Here is a 16,470-nt window from a genome sequence, read left to right on the forward strand (position 1 = left end):
TGGTGAGGGGAATGAAGGGATCCTCTTACCAAGAGAGGCTTAAGTTCTGCAAATTGCAGTGGCTGGAGACTAGGCACCTGCGCGGTGATCTGATTGAGGTCTATAAGGCCTTGAATGGGTTGAGCACACTGAATTCTGATGGGATCCTCCCACTTGTTCAGAATACGAACCTACGGGGACATAAGTTCAAATTAAGAAAGGATAGATGTAGAATAGATGTGCGGAAATTTGCCTTTAGCCAGCGGGTGGTTAATTGCTGGAACAAACTTCCATCTGTCGTTGTGGAAGTTGATAGGTTAAATAAATTTAAGGAGGAACTGGACAGGTATTTGGAGGGTATGGTGTGATTTTTTTTTTTTTTTTTTTTTGGCTGATGCTGCATAAGCTCCTACACTTGCTTTCTTGCATCAAGTGCCACTACTACTACTACTACTACTATATCAGATCACCTCGCTGGTGCCTAGTCTCCAGACACTGTAATTTGCAAAACTTAAGCCTTTCTTCGTAAGAGCACCCCTTTGTTCCATTCACTAATCTTGTTGCCCTTCTCTGTACTCGTTCCAGCAGCTCTACATCCTTCTTGAAATGAGGCCTCCAGACCTGTATACAGTACTCTAGGTGTGGCCTGACCATTGCCTTATACAATGGAATAATCACCTCCTTATCCCTGCTGGAAAAATTCCTGTATATCATTGACAATACTCCATGAGCTACTCTTGCAGCCCGTCTGCACTGCTCAGAGAACTTCATATCTGCCTGCACAATCACCTCCAAGTCCCTTTCATTCTCTACCACTGTCAGTGTAGTACCACACAGTTGATACGTTGCTCTGGAGTTGCTGTTTCCCATGTGTAGTACTTTACATTTGTCAATGTTAAACTTCATTTGCCACCTCTCAGCCCATCTGCTCAACCTTTCCAGATCCTGTTGCAGCAGCATTGTGTCAGTATTGTCCTTGACAACCCTGCCAACCTTTGTATCATCTGCAAACTTGGACATTAAGCTTGATATACCATCATCAATATCATTTATAAATACAGAAAACAATAATGGACCCAACACTGAGCCCTGAGGGACTCCACTAATAACATTAGTCCACGACGAGCAGTGTCCACTGATTACCACTCTCTGTCTTCTCCCCCTTAGCCACCCCTTTATCCATAGCAGCAATTTGCCTCCAATGTCACACTGCTCCAATTTGTGTAGCAGTCTTCCATGTGCAACAGTATCAAAAGCCTTTCTAAGATCCAAGTATATAATATCAAAGTTATTCCCTGCATCCAGTTCTTTTGTGACTGCATCATAGTATCCAATCAAGTTGGTCAGGCAAGACTTCCCCTTAACAAAACCATGCTGTGTCTGAGCCATAACTGAAGTCTTGTCTAAATGATCCTGCAGTGCTTCTTTAACCAGTGCCTCCATTAATTTTCCTAGAACAGAAGTTAAGCTCACAGGTCTATAATTACTTGTGTCAGCCTTTGATCCTCCTTTGTGAATTGGGGTCACATTTGCACATTTCCAGTCTATGGGTACCTCCCCTGAGTCCAAGGAAGCTCTCATAATTATGGCTAAGGGTTTGCTTACTTCCTTTGCTGTCTCCTTTAATATAACTGGATAGATCCCATCCACCCCGGGTGCCTTTCTTGTGTTTATCTTCAACAGTTTCTCCTCCACTTTACTCCCAGTTATTTCAAGATTCTGTAACTTACTGCTAGAGTTGAATACACCTCTGGCATTCCCCTTGGTGAATAACTCCTCATGTGTGAATGTCGATGCAAAATATTCATTTAGTTTGTTAGCTACCTGAGCAGGATCATCAACAGTTGACCCATCAATATCAAGTGGACCAATCTGATTCATCCCCTTCCTTCTAGAGTTTACATAAGTAAAGAACTCTTTGCTGTTTTTCTTTGCATCCCTTGCCAAGGATTTCTCGTAATCTGCCTTCGCCTGCCTAAACTCCTTTGTAACTTGGTTGCATATCAACTTGTATCTATCATAGGCTTCTGTGTCATGTGTTAATTTATATGTATCCCATGCATTTTTCTTCTCTGCCATATGCCTCATTAGTTCATCTGACATCCATTTTGGCCTAAACCTTGAACAATATTTCTTAGTTGGTATGTAAAGCCTAGTAGCTTCCAAGATAAGTTCTTTGAATGCTTCCCATTTTGAATTTGCTGTTGGTAACATCATCAGTTGGTCCCACTGTATAGAATTTAAATACTGTCTCAGTCCATCGTAGTCGCCTTTACGGAAGCAATAACCCTTCCCTTTACCCCTAATGGTAGTTACCTCCTTCAGTAAATCCCACTTCAGCACACTGTGATCACTGCCACCTAGTGGTTCATTTATCTGCAGATTCTTAATGCATGAAGAATCACTGCTGATAATCAAATCAAGAGTATTACTCCCTCTAGTTGCCTCCCGAACATGCTGATGTAGAAAACAATCATCCAATAAATCCACAAAAGCCCTGCTAGTGTGTGAGTAACCAGCCCCCAAATTCCAGTCAATATCTGGGAAATTAAAATCTCCCATTATAAGACTCTGATTTACTGGCCCACTCTATTTCCCCGTACAGTTCCTTATTATACTCATCAGAGTCATTAGGCTTATAGCACACTCCTACTCTCAATTTTGATCTCCCAATGCTTATGTCACACCAAACTGACTCAACACTGCACTGTCCAGCGATGTCGACTGGCTTTACTTCCTTGGTTTTTATGTGTTTCTTAACTAATAGCATAACCCCTCCCCCCTTTCTATCCTGTCTATCCTTTCTGTAGACGTTGTACTCCCCAAATTGCAGTTCTGCATCCCTTATATCTGTGTGACACCACGTCTCTGATATCCCAACAATATCTGCCTTTGATGTTTTGAGCAATACCTCAAATTCATCAAATTTATTTATTTACTAACTAAAATTTATTTACTAATGCCACGGAAAGGGAAATAATGATTGAAGGAGCAGTAATTGAAAAGGTGCAGTCATATACTTATCATGGACAAGTTATTAGCTGTAATAATGATAAATGGCTGGAAATCAAGAAAAGAATAAATTTTGGATGGATAGCAGTCAGGAAATATAGTCACATACTGAAGAGCAATATCCCAGTTTGTCTGAAACGTAAAATAATGAATCAATGTATACTCCCCACCATGACTTATGGAAGTGAAACTTGGGCACTCACCAAAAGAATGGAAGAAAAGCTGAGAACTACACAGCGAAGAATGGAACGAATTATATTGGTATAATTATATCTCTTCTTATAATTATAAGAAGAGAAACACATGGATTAGGCAGAAAACTCAAGTAAAGGACATTCTTATCAAAACTAAAGAACTAAAATGGTCTTGGGCAGGACACATAGCTCGAAGACATGACAGATGGACTAAGAAAATAACAGAATGGTACCCAAGAGGAGCTAGAAGAAAACCTGGAAGACAAAGGTGGAGATGGATAGATGAAATTCATGAGTTTTTGGGTAATAAATGGATGGCCAGTGCTCAAAACAGAAGGAACTGGAAAGTTGCTAGAGAGGCCTTCATCCTGCAGTGGATTGAAAATGGCTGATGATGATGATAGCATTAGCATTAGCAGAGGCATTTGATGCAAGAAAGCAAGCTTATGCAGCATCAGCCAAAAAAAAAAAAAAAAAAACACTTCCACTTCACCCCTCTGTTCGTTCAAAATACCTGTCCAGCTGAGCCTTAAACTTATTTAGGCTATCAACCTCCACCACAAGGGATGGAAGTCTGTTCCACCAACCAACCACCCGCTGGCTAAAGGCAAATTTCTGCACGTCTATCCTACATCTGTCTTTCCTCAATTTGAATTTATGCCCTCTCAGGTGATTATTCTGAGCTAGAGGAAGAATCCCATCAGCATTGAGCATGCTTAAACCATTCAAGGCTTTATACACCTCTATCAGATCACCTCGCTGGTGCCTAGTCTCCAGACACTGTAATTTGCAAAACTTAAGCCTTTCTTCGTAAGAGCACCCCTTTGTTCCATTCACTAATCTTGTTGCCCTTCTCTGTACTCGTTCCAGCAGCTCTACATCCTTCTTGAAATGAGGCCTCCAGACCTGTATACAGTACTCTAGGTGTGGCCTGACCATCGCCTTATACAATGGAATAATCACCTCCTTATCCCTGCTGGAAAAATTCCTGTATATCATTGACAATACTCCATGAGCTACTCTTGCAGCCCGTCTGCACTGCTCAGAGAACTTCATATCTGCCTGCACAACCATCCCCAAGTCCCTTTCATTCTCTACCACTGTCAGTGTTGTACCACAGAGTTGATACGTTGCTCTGGGGTTGCTGTTTCCCATGTGTAGTACTTTACATTTGTCAATGTTAAACTTCATTTGCCACCTCTCAGCCCATCTGCTCAACCTTTCCAGATCCCGTTGCAGCAGCATAGTGTCAGTAGTGTCCTTGACAACCCTGCCAACCTTTGTATCGTCTGCAAACTTGGACATTAATCCCGATATACCATCATCAATATCATTTATAAATACAGAAAACAATAATGGACCCAACACTGAGCCCTGAGGGACTCCACTAATAACATCAGTCCACGATGAGCAGTGTCCATTGATTACCACTCTCTGTCTTCTCCCCCTCAACCACCCCTTTATCCATAGCAGCAATTTGCCTCCAATGTCACACTGCTCCAATTTGTGTAGCAGTCTTCCATGTGCAACAGTATCAAAAGCCTTTCTAAGATCCAAGTATATAATATCAAAGTTATTCCCTGCATCCAGTTCTTTTGTGACTGCATCATAGTATCCAATCAAGTTGGTCAGGCAAGACTTCCCCTTAACAAAACCATGCTGTGTCTGAGCTATAACTGAAGTCTTGTCTAAATGATCCTGCAGTGCTTCTTTAACCAGTGCCTCCATTAATTTTCCTGGAACAGAAGTTAAGCTCACAGGTCTATAATTACTTGTGTCAGCCTTTGATCCTCCTTTGTGAATTGGGGTCACATTTGCACATTTCCAGTCTATGGGTACCTCCCCTGAGTCCAAGGAAGCTCTCATAATTATGGCTAAGGGTTTGCTTACTTCCTTTGCTGCCTCCTTTAATATAACTGGATAGATCCCATCCACCCCGGGTGCCTTTCTTGTGTTTATCTTCAACAGTTTCTCCTCCACTTTACTCCCAGTTATTTCAAGATTCTGTAACTTACTGCTAGAGTTGAATACACCTCTGGCATTCCCCTCGCTGAATAACTCCTCGTGTGTGAATGTCGATGCAAAATATTCATTTAGTTTGTTAGCTACCTGAGCAGGATCATCAACACTTGACCCATCAATATCAAGTGGACCAATCTGATTCATCCCTTTCCTTCTAGAGTTTACATAAGTAAAGAACTCTTTGCTGTTTTTCTTTGCATCCCTTGCCAAGGATTTCTCGTAATCTGCCTTCGCCTGCCTAACCTCCTTTGTAACTTGGTTGCATATCAACTTGTATCTATCATAGGCTTCTGTGTCATGTGTTAATTTGTAAGTATCCCATGCATTTTTCTTCTCTGCCATATGCCTCATTAGTTCATCTGACATCCATTTTGGCCTAAACCTTGAACAATATTTCTTAGTTGGTATGTAAAGCCTAGTAGCTTCCAAGATAAGTTCTTTGAATGCTTCCCATTTTGAATTTGCTGTTGGTAACATCATCAGTTGGTCCCACTGTATAGAATTTAAATACTGTCTCAGTCCATCGTAGTCGCCTTTACGGAAGCAATAACCCTTCCCTTTACCCCTAATGGTAGTTACCTCTTTGAGTAAATCCCACTTCAGCACACTGTGATCACTGCCACCTAGTGGTTCATTTATCTGCAGATTCTTAATGCATGAAGAATCACTGCTGATAATCAAATCAAGAGTATTACTCCCTCTAGTTGCCTCCCGAACATGCTGATGTAGAAAACAATCATCCAATAAATCCACAAAAGCCCTGCTAGTGTGTGAGTATCCAGCCCCCAAATTCCAGTCAATATCTGGGAAATTAAAATCTCCCATTATAAGACACTCTGATTTACTGGCCCACTCTATTTCCCTGTACAGTTCCTTATTATACTCATCAGAGTCATTAGGCCTATAGCACACTCCTACTCTCAATTTTGATCTCCCAATGTTTATGTCACACCAAACTGACTCCACACTGCACTGTTCAGCGATGTCGACTGGCTTCACTTCCTTGGTTTTTATGTGTTTCTTAACTAATAGCATAACCCCTCCCCCCTTCCTATCCTGTCTATCCTTTCTGTAGACATTGTACTCCCCAAATTGCAGTTCCGCATCCCTTATATCTGTGTGACACCACGTCTCTGATATCCCAACAATATCTGCCTTCGATGTTTTGAGCAATACCTCAAATTCATCAAATTTATTTACTAAACTCCTAGCATTGGTGTACACGCAAGTATACCTGCACCTGTTTCTATTCTTAGCTACCCTAACACAACCCATGTGTTTACTTGTACCACAATGGCTCCCAGCAGTCTCTGAAATACCATGCATCTTGTTTTTCAGGCTTCTGCTCATTCTAATAGAAGCAGTGCAAGAATCTCTTTCACCTCTGCCAGTGGCTACTGTCAATCTATTGGTCTTTGTCTCCCCCCAAGCTAGCAGTTTTCCGACCCACCTAACACTGCCTCGATAGCATCAGCAAATATTCTTGCACCCTTTCTATTTAAGTGTATCCCATCCCTGTAGAAGCAATCTCTCCTGTTAACAAGTACAGTCCAGGCTGAAAAAAATTCTACCCCTTGAGCCTTGCACAATCTTTCCAGGGCCGAATTGATCGACAAGGCTCTCATCATATACTCCCTCCTATCGTGTCTGGGCAGAATTGCAGACACTTTCAAATTCAACCCTAATTCTCGGCGTTTGTTCAACAGTGATCTGTACTTGTTAAGTAATTCTGCCGGTCTCCTACTCTTAATATTATTAGTGCCAACGTGTACAACTATATCACCTTTTGTGCCCTTAAAAGATGATATTCACTCTACAACGTCATCAACCTTTGCCCCTGGCAGACATACCCTGGTCCTGTTCCACCTATCTTTTTTACAAAGCATGTTCCCCGTTTCCCTGACAATAGAGTCACCAACAACTACTAGTTCCTTCGGGACCAGCGCATTCTGCCTTGGGGGTTGTCTTTGTGTCACGCGATGCCCAAGTGCAAGCTCTGGCGTTGATGTGGGCAGCTGAGAGCTTGATGGGCCCCTCAATTTAGTTTCTTCGAGGGCATCCACCCTGTCCTTCAAGCTCTCATATAGGCCCAAAAGAACGCCGAGTTGTTGCCTGATATCGATACACTCCTTGCATCGCGCACACACAAAGACATCCCCCTTGGCAGTATCATGTCCCGTACCCGATTGCTCTGCAAACATCAAGCAAACAGTGCATTTTATAAGGCTGTGAGTCAGAGGACAACTGCCCCCCTCAGTTCTGCTCTGAGCCACAGCACTTCCATTAGCTTGAGCCTTTTGCTTTGCTGCTCTGAGTCATGATTCTATTAATTTATTAATTAATTATGTTATGTTATTAATTATATTACGTTTGTAATCTAAGTCGTTATATGTATTTATTTAAACGTACAATTTAACTGCTAACGAAGTTCAACTAACGCTATCTAGTACGGTATATAACCTACAGTATATCTAGTACGGTATCACAATGGCGGGAAAGTTAATAACGGTAGCGGTAGTTACGAACACGTGGAAACCCTTACCAATACTTTTACAAGGCCGAGTAAAGAATAAATACACCAATTTAATCAAAAAATCACAAAATAATGTTATACTACTAAATTTAAATCAAAAGTTTTAGAAAAACAATAATTTCAAATCAATAAATAAGAAAAATCCATTTAGCGGCTTGGAACACGACCGTCACTAGATACCCAATGTTTCTACTAATAAAATAAAATTAAGACAAATTTTTGATTGGAAGCTGCATTATATACTTCCAAAAGTCAGAATCAAATTGAAAAAAGAATAGAATGAAATTGAATAAATATAATTTTTTTTTTAAAGTAAAGAACACCTTAAAGTGAAGAAAACAAAGGAATAACCAAAACTGATGGATTATACACGTAGAAATTCCTTGCAATAAACTATCAGACCAAGGAGTCAAAATCAGTTACAACCACATTTTATTTCTTATTTTCTTGGCAAACCCAAGGAAACAAACAAATAAAACCAATATTCCTACAGTAGAACTTAATCTAAGATCAAAAAGAAAAAGAAATAGCTAGATTAAGAAGAGGGCTTATGAACATATGCACTGTTACCTACTTGTCAGAACTTCCACAATGAGCATTGATATTGATGATTGTTAGGGAAGTGTAAAACTATTCTAACAATCATCAACATTCAAACAGCATGGCCAAACCATGGAACAGAAAGCCAATACAGCTTAAAAACATCCGCATTATATGAAGCACTTACACTTACACAACAAAAAAGCAAAACTTTTTAAACAACAGTTAAATTAAAAACACCTCACAGAAACAAACAAAAAAAAAAAAAAATTCAAAAGTAATGAACAAACAAAATAAACTAAATTCAAACCAGCCTAATACAAAGAAAATAAAGTGTTTTATTTATATACAAAAAAGTACTAAAATAATTCTGGGCTCCGTGCAAGATAGCTGTAGCAGCTCATGCACCATTAAATCAAAAAAAGTTATCTTCCAAATAAGATTATTTCTGAAAACTGAATAATTACCTCTTGCTTCAACTGAAATAGTTTACGGCGAAGATTTTCTTGATGCCTTTCTCTTAATCTTGCTCGAGACATATATGCCTTCAATCGTGATAGCAATGATTCCCAGTACCCTGTAAAAGTTTAAATTTCGTATGCATCTTGGCACAGAAGCATTAGCTGTTAAAATGAAATACAAGTTTAACAAGTAAGTTCCATGAATTAGTCTGAAGTATGCATATCAAAGCACACAGAATAAAGAAATGCATCTTATACACATGTCCTCATATTAAATTTTGTTTTAGGTTCAGGTAAAGTATGATTGAAACCAAAAATACAGTAAAAAAAAGTGAATGGTAATGACACTGTCTATCTCACTTTAGTTTTCCACTGGTTTGTAAGCTTTTTGGGTAGTTAGTTTAATGAAACATTACAATTACTGTGGACTTCAAACGATGATTCAACACCTAAAGTAGTCAAAAAAGGTCTTGTACAATGAATGTCTCATATCACTGTATGATTTTTCAATCACAGCCAAGAACAATTTTACATTAATAGAGAAACAATTCATGCAATTCTGACAGAAGATGGGCACAGGTATTTTTTTTAGAATTTTTGATTAACAAAAGCTTTTCCAACTTTGTGCATCAGAGTGAGTGCTCATTCAGGTTGTTAATGATGATCCCTCTTTGCTTGATTTGATCTTCTCAGATGATGAGTAGTGCTGTTTCTATCTTAGAGGGAAACCTGATTGAGGTGGCGTATAAGGCTATGAGAGAGGTTACTAAATTAAAGGAATGAATGAAGGTGAAATTTTCATTAAAAAATGATTTCAGTAGCAGGATTCAATAAATTATAGAGAAAAGGTATAGATATGATTGCAGGGAGCTATCTTTTAGCTAGCAATTGATTATATAGAAAGTGATGACATTCTGACATGAAAGTGTGATTAAATATGAACTTTTCATATACCTTTACAGAGAAAAAAGAATATGAACAGTTTATCTATGGAACTGCATCTAACAGAAGAGAAATGTAAATTTTATAATTACATTTCTAATGCAGATATCATATATCAGTGTTTGAGCACTTATAATGTATCTTTTGTTGTTTCAGAATAAGTTTGGTCTCGTCTTGTTAAAATTAATACTACAAGAAACTTTGGCATATAATATAAAGATCTTGGTAATAATGTATCAATATAAAGACACCAGCTTGCGTGTGACTCATGTTAACAACGGTAAACTGGCTTGATACCATCTGACTGCAACAGGCATTACAAAAAAATGAACACAGTTAAAAAAAAAAAAAGTGTAGGTAAAATTAATGGTAGATTATGTTAATTGTTTAAGTCTCAATGACTAAACTGATTTCATTCTCTTCAGCAAGAGAAACAATAAATATTCTTCATAAGGATAAAAGATTATACAGTTGTAAAGATTGAAATTATTAATGTTTTTGTTTGTTTATTATTTGGTTTTTAGGAGCATTAGCAACTAAGGCCAAATTGCTCCGGGGATATGCGGTGGTCATTCCCTGACCTTTCCGCATCCTCCGTATTTGGTGGTCATGGGCTCGAACCCCAGTCTAATCAAGAAGCGTGTGCTATGCACTGCTGCTCTTGCTCACCTGGCTAAAATTATTAAAAGTGACAATATTCCATTAAATGAATTTAGAATGAACTTTCATTTTAACTGGATTAAAAGAAAGTTCACTCTCTATTCACCTAATGTTTTTGGAAAGAAATTTTGCCTCACTTTTTTTTGACTAGGGTAGGACAAATTTTTACTTATTTTTAACAAGCGTAGCCTTTATAATCACAAAACTGCTTCAGAAGATATTGGCTGCCAAACACTGCATCCATATATTTTTAAGAGAAACACAAATTACTGAATATAAAAAAGAACTGGGATCTTATAAAATATTGGCTACTGTTAGAGATTTACTAGAATTTTTTTTTTTTTTTTTTTAAACAAAAAGGAAATATTAATGTGTTCTGACAGATTATCTTTGAGCTGTTTATAACAATTTTAAAATTAATTGCATTTGTTAATAGAAAGAATCTCAAACTAGTTGTATTCAAAGTGCTCATATTTATTATACATCTATATAAAATAATTAATATAGGAATATATTACTCCTTTACTTTTTTTTTTTTTAAAATGAAATGTATTAGTTGGCTTTGTCAAGTACACACAGAAAAGTCACATTACAGTTTACCAAGGAAATTAAATCTGTATCCAAAAAAGGGGAAACCAAGATTGGCCAAACATAAAAATGGGGGGGGGGATGTGATGCAAGAAAGCAAGTTTATGTAGCATCAGCCAAAAACCCATTTCACACATCCATTCCCTCTAAGCATCTGTCCAGTTCCTCCTTGAATTAATTTAAGCTATCAATTTCCATAACAACAGATGGAAATTTGTTCCAGCAATCAACCATCCACTGGCTAAAGGCAAATTTCTGCACAACTATTATATAACAGTCTTTCCTCAATTTGAATTTATGCCCCCTCAGGTTTGTAATCTGAGCAAGAGGTAGAATCCCATCAGAATTGAGCCTATTCAACCCATTAAAGGCCTTAACGTTACCTCGTCAGAGGTGCCTAGTCTCCAGATGCTGCAATTTGCAAAACTTAAGCTTTTCTTAGTAAGAAGACCATTCGTTCCCATCACCAATCTTGTTGCCTTTCTCTGTACTTGCTCAAACAAATCTACATCTTTCCTAAAATGATGCCTCAGACCTGTATGCAGTACTCAAGGTGTGGCCTGACCACTGCCTTATACAAAGGGATAATCACCTTTTCCCTACTAGCAAAATTCCTGTATATCATTGACAATACTCATGCTATGGCAGCCCATCTGCACTGCTCTGAAAATTTCATATCTGACTGCACAATTAGTCTTTTTCATTTTCTACCACCCTGTAGTAAACTACAGTTGGTACGTTTTTCTTGGGTTACTTCTTCCCATATGCAGTACTTTGCATTTATCAACCCATCTGCCCAACGTTTCTAGAACCTGTTACACTAGTACATTGCCATTAATCCTACCAACCTTTATATCATCTGTAAACTTTGACATTTAGCCTTACCTTCAACAATATCATTGATAAAAAGTGCCAACTCTATTGTCTCTAGAAGAGGCTTCTGGGAGTCAGAAGTGTTCAAAGCCGCTAAGTGGATTTTCTTATTTATTGATTTGAAATTGTTTTTCTAAAACTTTTGATTTTAATTTAGTAGCATAGCATTATTTTGTGATTTTCTGATTAATCTAGTGTATTTATTCTTTACTGGGCCTTGTAATTGCATAAAAGTATCAGTAATGGTATCAAATCCACGTGTTACAAGTTGAAGCTCCACTGTACGAGAAGTTTTTTAGCCATACTTAGCCGCATTATTGACCAAATGTTACATCAAATTATTTTCTATAAGTAGCTTATAGACCTAGTCAGGATCCTTAGTTTATTCTGAATTGAGACAGCGAGATTTGGAAGTTAATTAATACTTAAGTGTCGGTAGATTTACAGTTCGTAACTTGCCACCATTGTTATATGACACAACATTATATCCTGAACTAGATAGAGTAAGCTTAGTATAGTACAGTATATAATATAATTTTGTCAATTAATCAGTAAAATCTATTAATTTTGTTAAACTTCGTTGTCAATTAAATAGTACTTTTAACTAAATACATATAACGACTTAGATTACAAACATAACGATTAATTAATATATAATTTGATACGGAAGTTATATAAATGGAACTCATAGATAATACTCGATACTGAAAAATATATATAGTTATAACTGTGTTGGGATATAATTTTGTACTGAAATTGAAATTTTATTGAAATTAAATCGAAATCATGATTCAGACCAGAGCAGCAAAGCAAAAGGCTCAAGCTGATGGGAGTGCTGTGGCTCAGGGGAGAACTGAGGTGGGGCAGTTGCCCTCTGAATCATAGCCTTTTAAAATGCACTGCTTGCATGATGTTTGTGGAGCAATTGGGTAGTACGGGACATGATATTGCCATGGGGTGTGTGTGTGTGTGTGTGTGTGTGTGTGTGTGTGTGTGTGTGTGTGTGTGTGTGTGTGTGTGTGTGTGTGTCTGTCTGTCTGTCTGTCTGTGTGTGTGTCTGTCTGTGTGTGTGCGCGATGCAAGTAGTGTAATGAAATCAGGTGACAATTCAGTGTTGTTATGGGCCTATATGAGCTTGAAGGACAGGGTGGATGCCCTCAAAGAATCTAAATTGAGGGGCCCATCAAGCTCTCAGCTGCCCATATCAATGCCAGAGCTTGCACTTGGTCATCACGCACCACAGCAGCAACCCCCAAGGCAGAATGCGCTGGTCCCACAGGAGGAACTAGTAGCTGTTGGTGACTATTGTCAGGGAAACGGGGAACATGGTATGTAAAAAGGATAGGTGGAACAGGACCAGGGTATGTCTGCCAGGGGCAAATGTTGATGATGTTGTAGAGCAGATATCATCTTTTAAGGGCACAAAAGGTGATATAGTTGTACACATTGGCACTAATGATATTAAGAGTAGGAAACCAGCAGAATTACTTCACAAGTACAGGTCACTGTTGAAAAAAAGCCATGAATTAGGGTTGAATTTGAAAGTGTCTGCAATTCTGCCCAGACACAATAGGAGGGAATATATGATGAGAGCCTTGTCGATCAATTTGGCCATGGAAAGATGTGCAAGGCTCAAGGGGTAGAATTTTTCAGCCTGGTCTGTACTTGTTAACAGGACAAACTGCTTCTACTGGGATGGGATACACTTAAATAGAAAAGGCGTATGAATATTTGCTGATGCTATTGAGGCAGTGTTAGGTGGGTCGGAAAACTGCTAGCTTGGGGGATACAAGGACTAATAGATTAACAGTAGCCACTGGCAGAGGTGAAAGTGATTCTTGCACTGCTTCTATTGGAATGAGCAGCAGCCTGGAAAACAAGATGCAGGATATTTCAGAGACTGCTGGGAGTCATTTCAGTACAAGTAAACACATGGGTTGTGTTAGGGTAGCTAAGAATAGGAACAGGCGCATTTATACTGGCGTGTACACCAATGCTAGGAGTTTGGCAAATAAATTTGATGAATTTGAGGTATTGCTCAAAACATCAAAGGCAGATATTGTTGGGATATCAGAGACATGGTGTCACATAGCTATAAGGAATGCAGAACTGGAATTTGGGGAGTACAATGTGTACAGAAAGGATAGGAAGGGAGGAGGGGTTATGCTATTAGTTAAGAAACACATAAAATCCAAGGAAGTGAAGCCTGTCGACATCGCTGGACAGTGTAGTGCCGAGTCCGTTTGGTGTGACATAAGCATTGGGAGATCAAAATTGGGAGTAGGAGTGTGCTATAGGCCTAATGACTCTGATGGGTATAATAAGAAACTGTACAGGGAAATAGAGTGGGCCAGTAAATCAGAGTCTTATAATGGCGGATTTTAATTTCTCAGATATTAACTGGAATTTGTGGGTTGGTCACTCGCACACTAGCAAGGCTTTTGAGGATTTATTGGATGATTGTTTTCTACATCAGCATGTTCGGGAGGCAACTACAGGATGTAATACTCTTGATCGGATTATCAGTAGTGATTCTTCATGCATTAAGAATCTGCAGATAAAGGAACCACTAGGTGACAGTGCTGAAGTGGGATTTATTCAAAGAGGTAACTACCATCAGGGGTAAAGAGAAGGTTTTTCATAAAGGCGACTACGATGGTCTGAGACAGAATTTAATTTCTATACAGTGGGACCAACTGATGATGTTACCAACAGCAAATTCAAAATGGGAAACATTAAAAGAACTTATCTTGGAAGCTACTAGGCATTACATACCAACTAAGAAATATTGTTCAAGGTTTAAGCCTAAATCAGATGAACTAATGAGACACATGGCAGAGAAGAAAAATGTATGGGATACATATAAATTAACATGTGACACAGAAGCCTATGATAGATAGAAGTTGATCTGTAACCAAGTTACAAAGGAGGTTAGGCAGGCAAAGGCAGATTACAAGAAATCTTTGGCAAGGGATGCAAAGAAAAACAGCAAAGAGTTCTTTACTTATGTAAACTCTAGAAGGAAGGGGATGAATCAGATTGGTCCACTTGATATCGATGGTTCAACTGTTGATGATCCTGCTCAGGAAGCTAACAAACTAAATGAATATTTTGCATCAACATTCACACATGAGGAGTTATTCAGTGAGGGGAATGCCAGAGGTGTATTCAACTCTGGCAGTAAGCTAGATAATCGTGTAATAACTGAAAGTAAAGTGGAGGAGAAATTGTTGAAGATAAACACAAGAAAGGCACCTGGGGTGGATGGGATCTATCCAGTTATATTAAAGGAGGCAGCAAAGGAAGTAAGCAAACCTTTAGCCATAATTATGAGAGCTTCCTTCGACTCAAGGGAGGTACCCATAGACTGGAGATGTGCAAATGTGACCACAATTCACAAAGGAGGATCAAAGGCTGACACAAGTAATTATAGAGTGAGTTTAACTTCTGTTCCAGGAAAATTAATGGAGGCACTGGTTAAAGAAGCACTGCAGGATCATCTAGACAAGACTTCAGTTATAGCTCGGACACAGCATGATTTTTTTAAGGGAAAGTCTTGCCTGACCAATTTTATTGGATACTATGATGCAGTCACAAAAGAACTGGATGCAGGGAATAACTTTGATATTATATATTTTGATCTTAGAAAGGCTTTTGATACTGTTGGACATGGAAGACTGCTGCACAAATTGTGGAGTGTGGCATTGGAGGCAAAGTGCTACTATGGATAAAGGGATGGTTGAGGGAGAGAAGACAGAGGGTGGTAATCAATGGACACTGCTCATCGTGGACTAATGTTATTAATGGAGTCCCTCAGGGTTCAATATTGGGTCCAATTGTTGTTTTCTGTATTTATAAATTATATTGATGATTGTATATCAAGCTTAATGTCCAAGTTTTCAGACGATACAATGGTTGGCAGTACGCTGCAGCAACAGGATGACAGTACACTAATGACAGTACGCTGCAGCAATAGGATCTGGAAAGGTTGAGAGGTGGCAAATGAAGTTTAACATCGCCAAATGTAAAGTACTACATATGGGAAGCAGCAATCCCAGAGTGAAGTATCAATTCTGTGGTACTACACTGACAGTGGTAGACAGTCGAACCATCAATGTCAAGTGGACCAATCAGATTCATTCCCTTCCTTTTAGAGTTTATATAAGTAAAGAAATCCTTGCTGTTTTTCTTAGCATCTTTTGCCAAGGATTTCTCATAATCTGCCTTCGCCTGCCTAACCTCTTTTGTGACCTGATTACAGACTAGCTTATATCTGCCATAGGCGTCTGAGTCGCTTGATAATTTATATGCATCCCATGCATTTTTCTTCTCTGTCACAAGTCTCATTAGTTCATTAGATAACCATTTAGGCCTAAACATTGAACAATATTTCTTAATAGGTATGAATCTTTTAGTAGCTTCCATGATTAATTCCTTGAATGCTTCCCACTTAGAATTTACTGTTGGTAACATCTTCAATTGATCCCACTGTACCGAATTTAAAAACTGTCAGAGACCACTGTACTCACCCTTACGGAAGCAAAGACCATTTCCTTTACCACTGATGGTAATTGTATCTTTAAGTAAATCCCACATCAGTACACTGTGATCACTGCCACCTAGCAGTTCCTTTATCTGCAAATTTTTAATACACGAATGATCACTG

The 16,470-nt window shown here is 38.6% G+C and overlaps 1 protein-coding gene across 3 annotated transcripts in view; it reads right to left on the minus strand.

Moving 5' to 3' along the window:
• Positions 1 to 16,470, minus strand: part of cactin (cactin, spliceosome C complex subunit) — a 213,488-nt gene that overhangs the window by 47,531 nt on the left and 149,487 nt on the right. For all 3 annotated transcript variants that reach the window (XM_090378432.1, XM_090378436.1, XM_090378428.1), the window contains one exon: positions 8,748 to 8,857. In XM_090378432.1, coding sequence (XP_090234558.1) covers positions 8,748 to 8,857 — 110 coding nt within the window. The remainder of the gene's footprint in view (positions 1 to 8,747; positions 8,858 to 16,470) is intronic.

Source organism: Mastigoproctus giganteus, chromosome 1, assembly GCF_048544385.1.
Source record: "Mastigoproctus giganteus isolate SK-2022 chromosome 1, ASM4854438v1, whole genome shotgun sequence".
NCBI classification, from domain to species: domain Eukaryota; kingdom Metazoa; phylum Arthropoda; class Arachnida; order Uropygi; family Thelyphonidae; genus Mastigoproctus; species Mastigoproctus giganteus.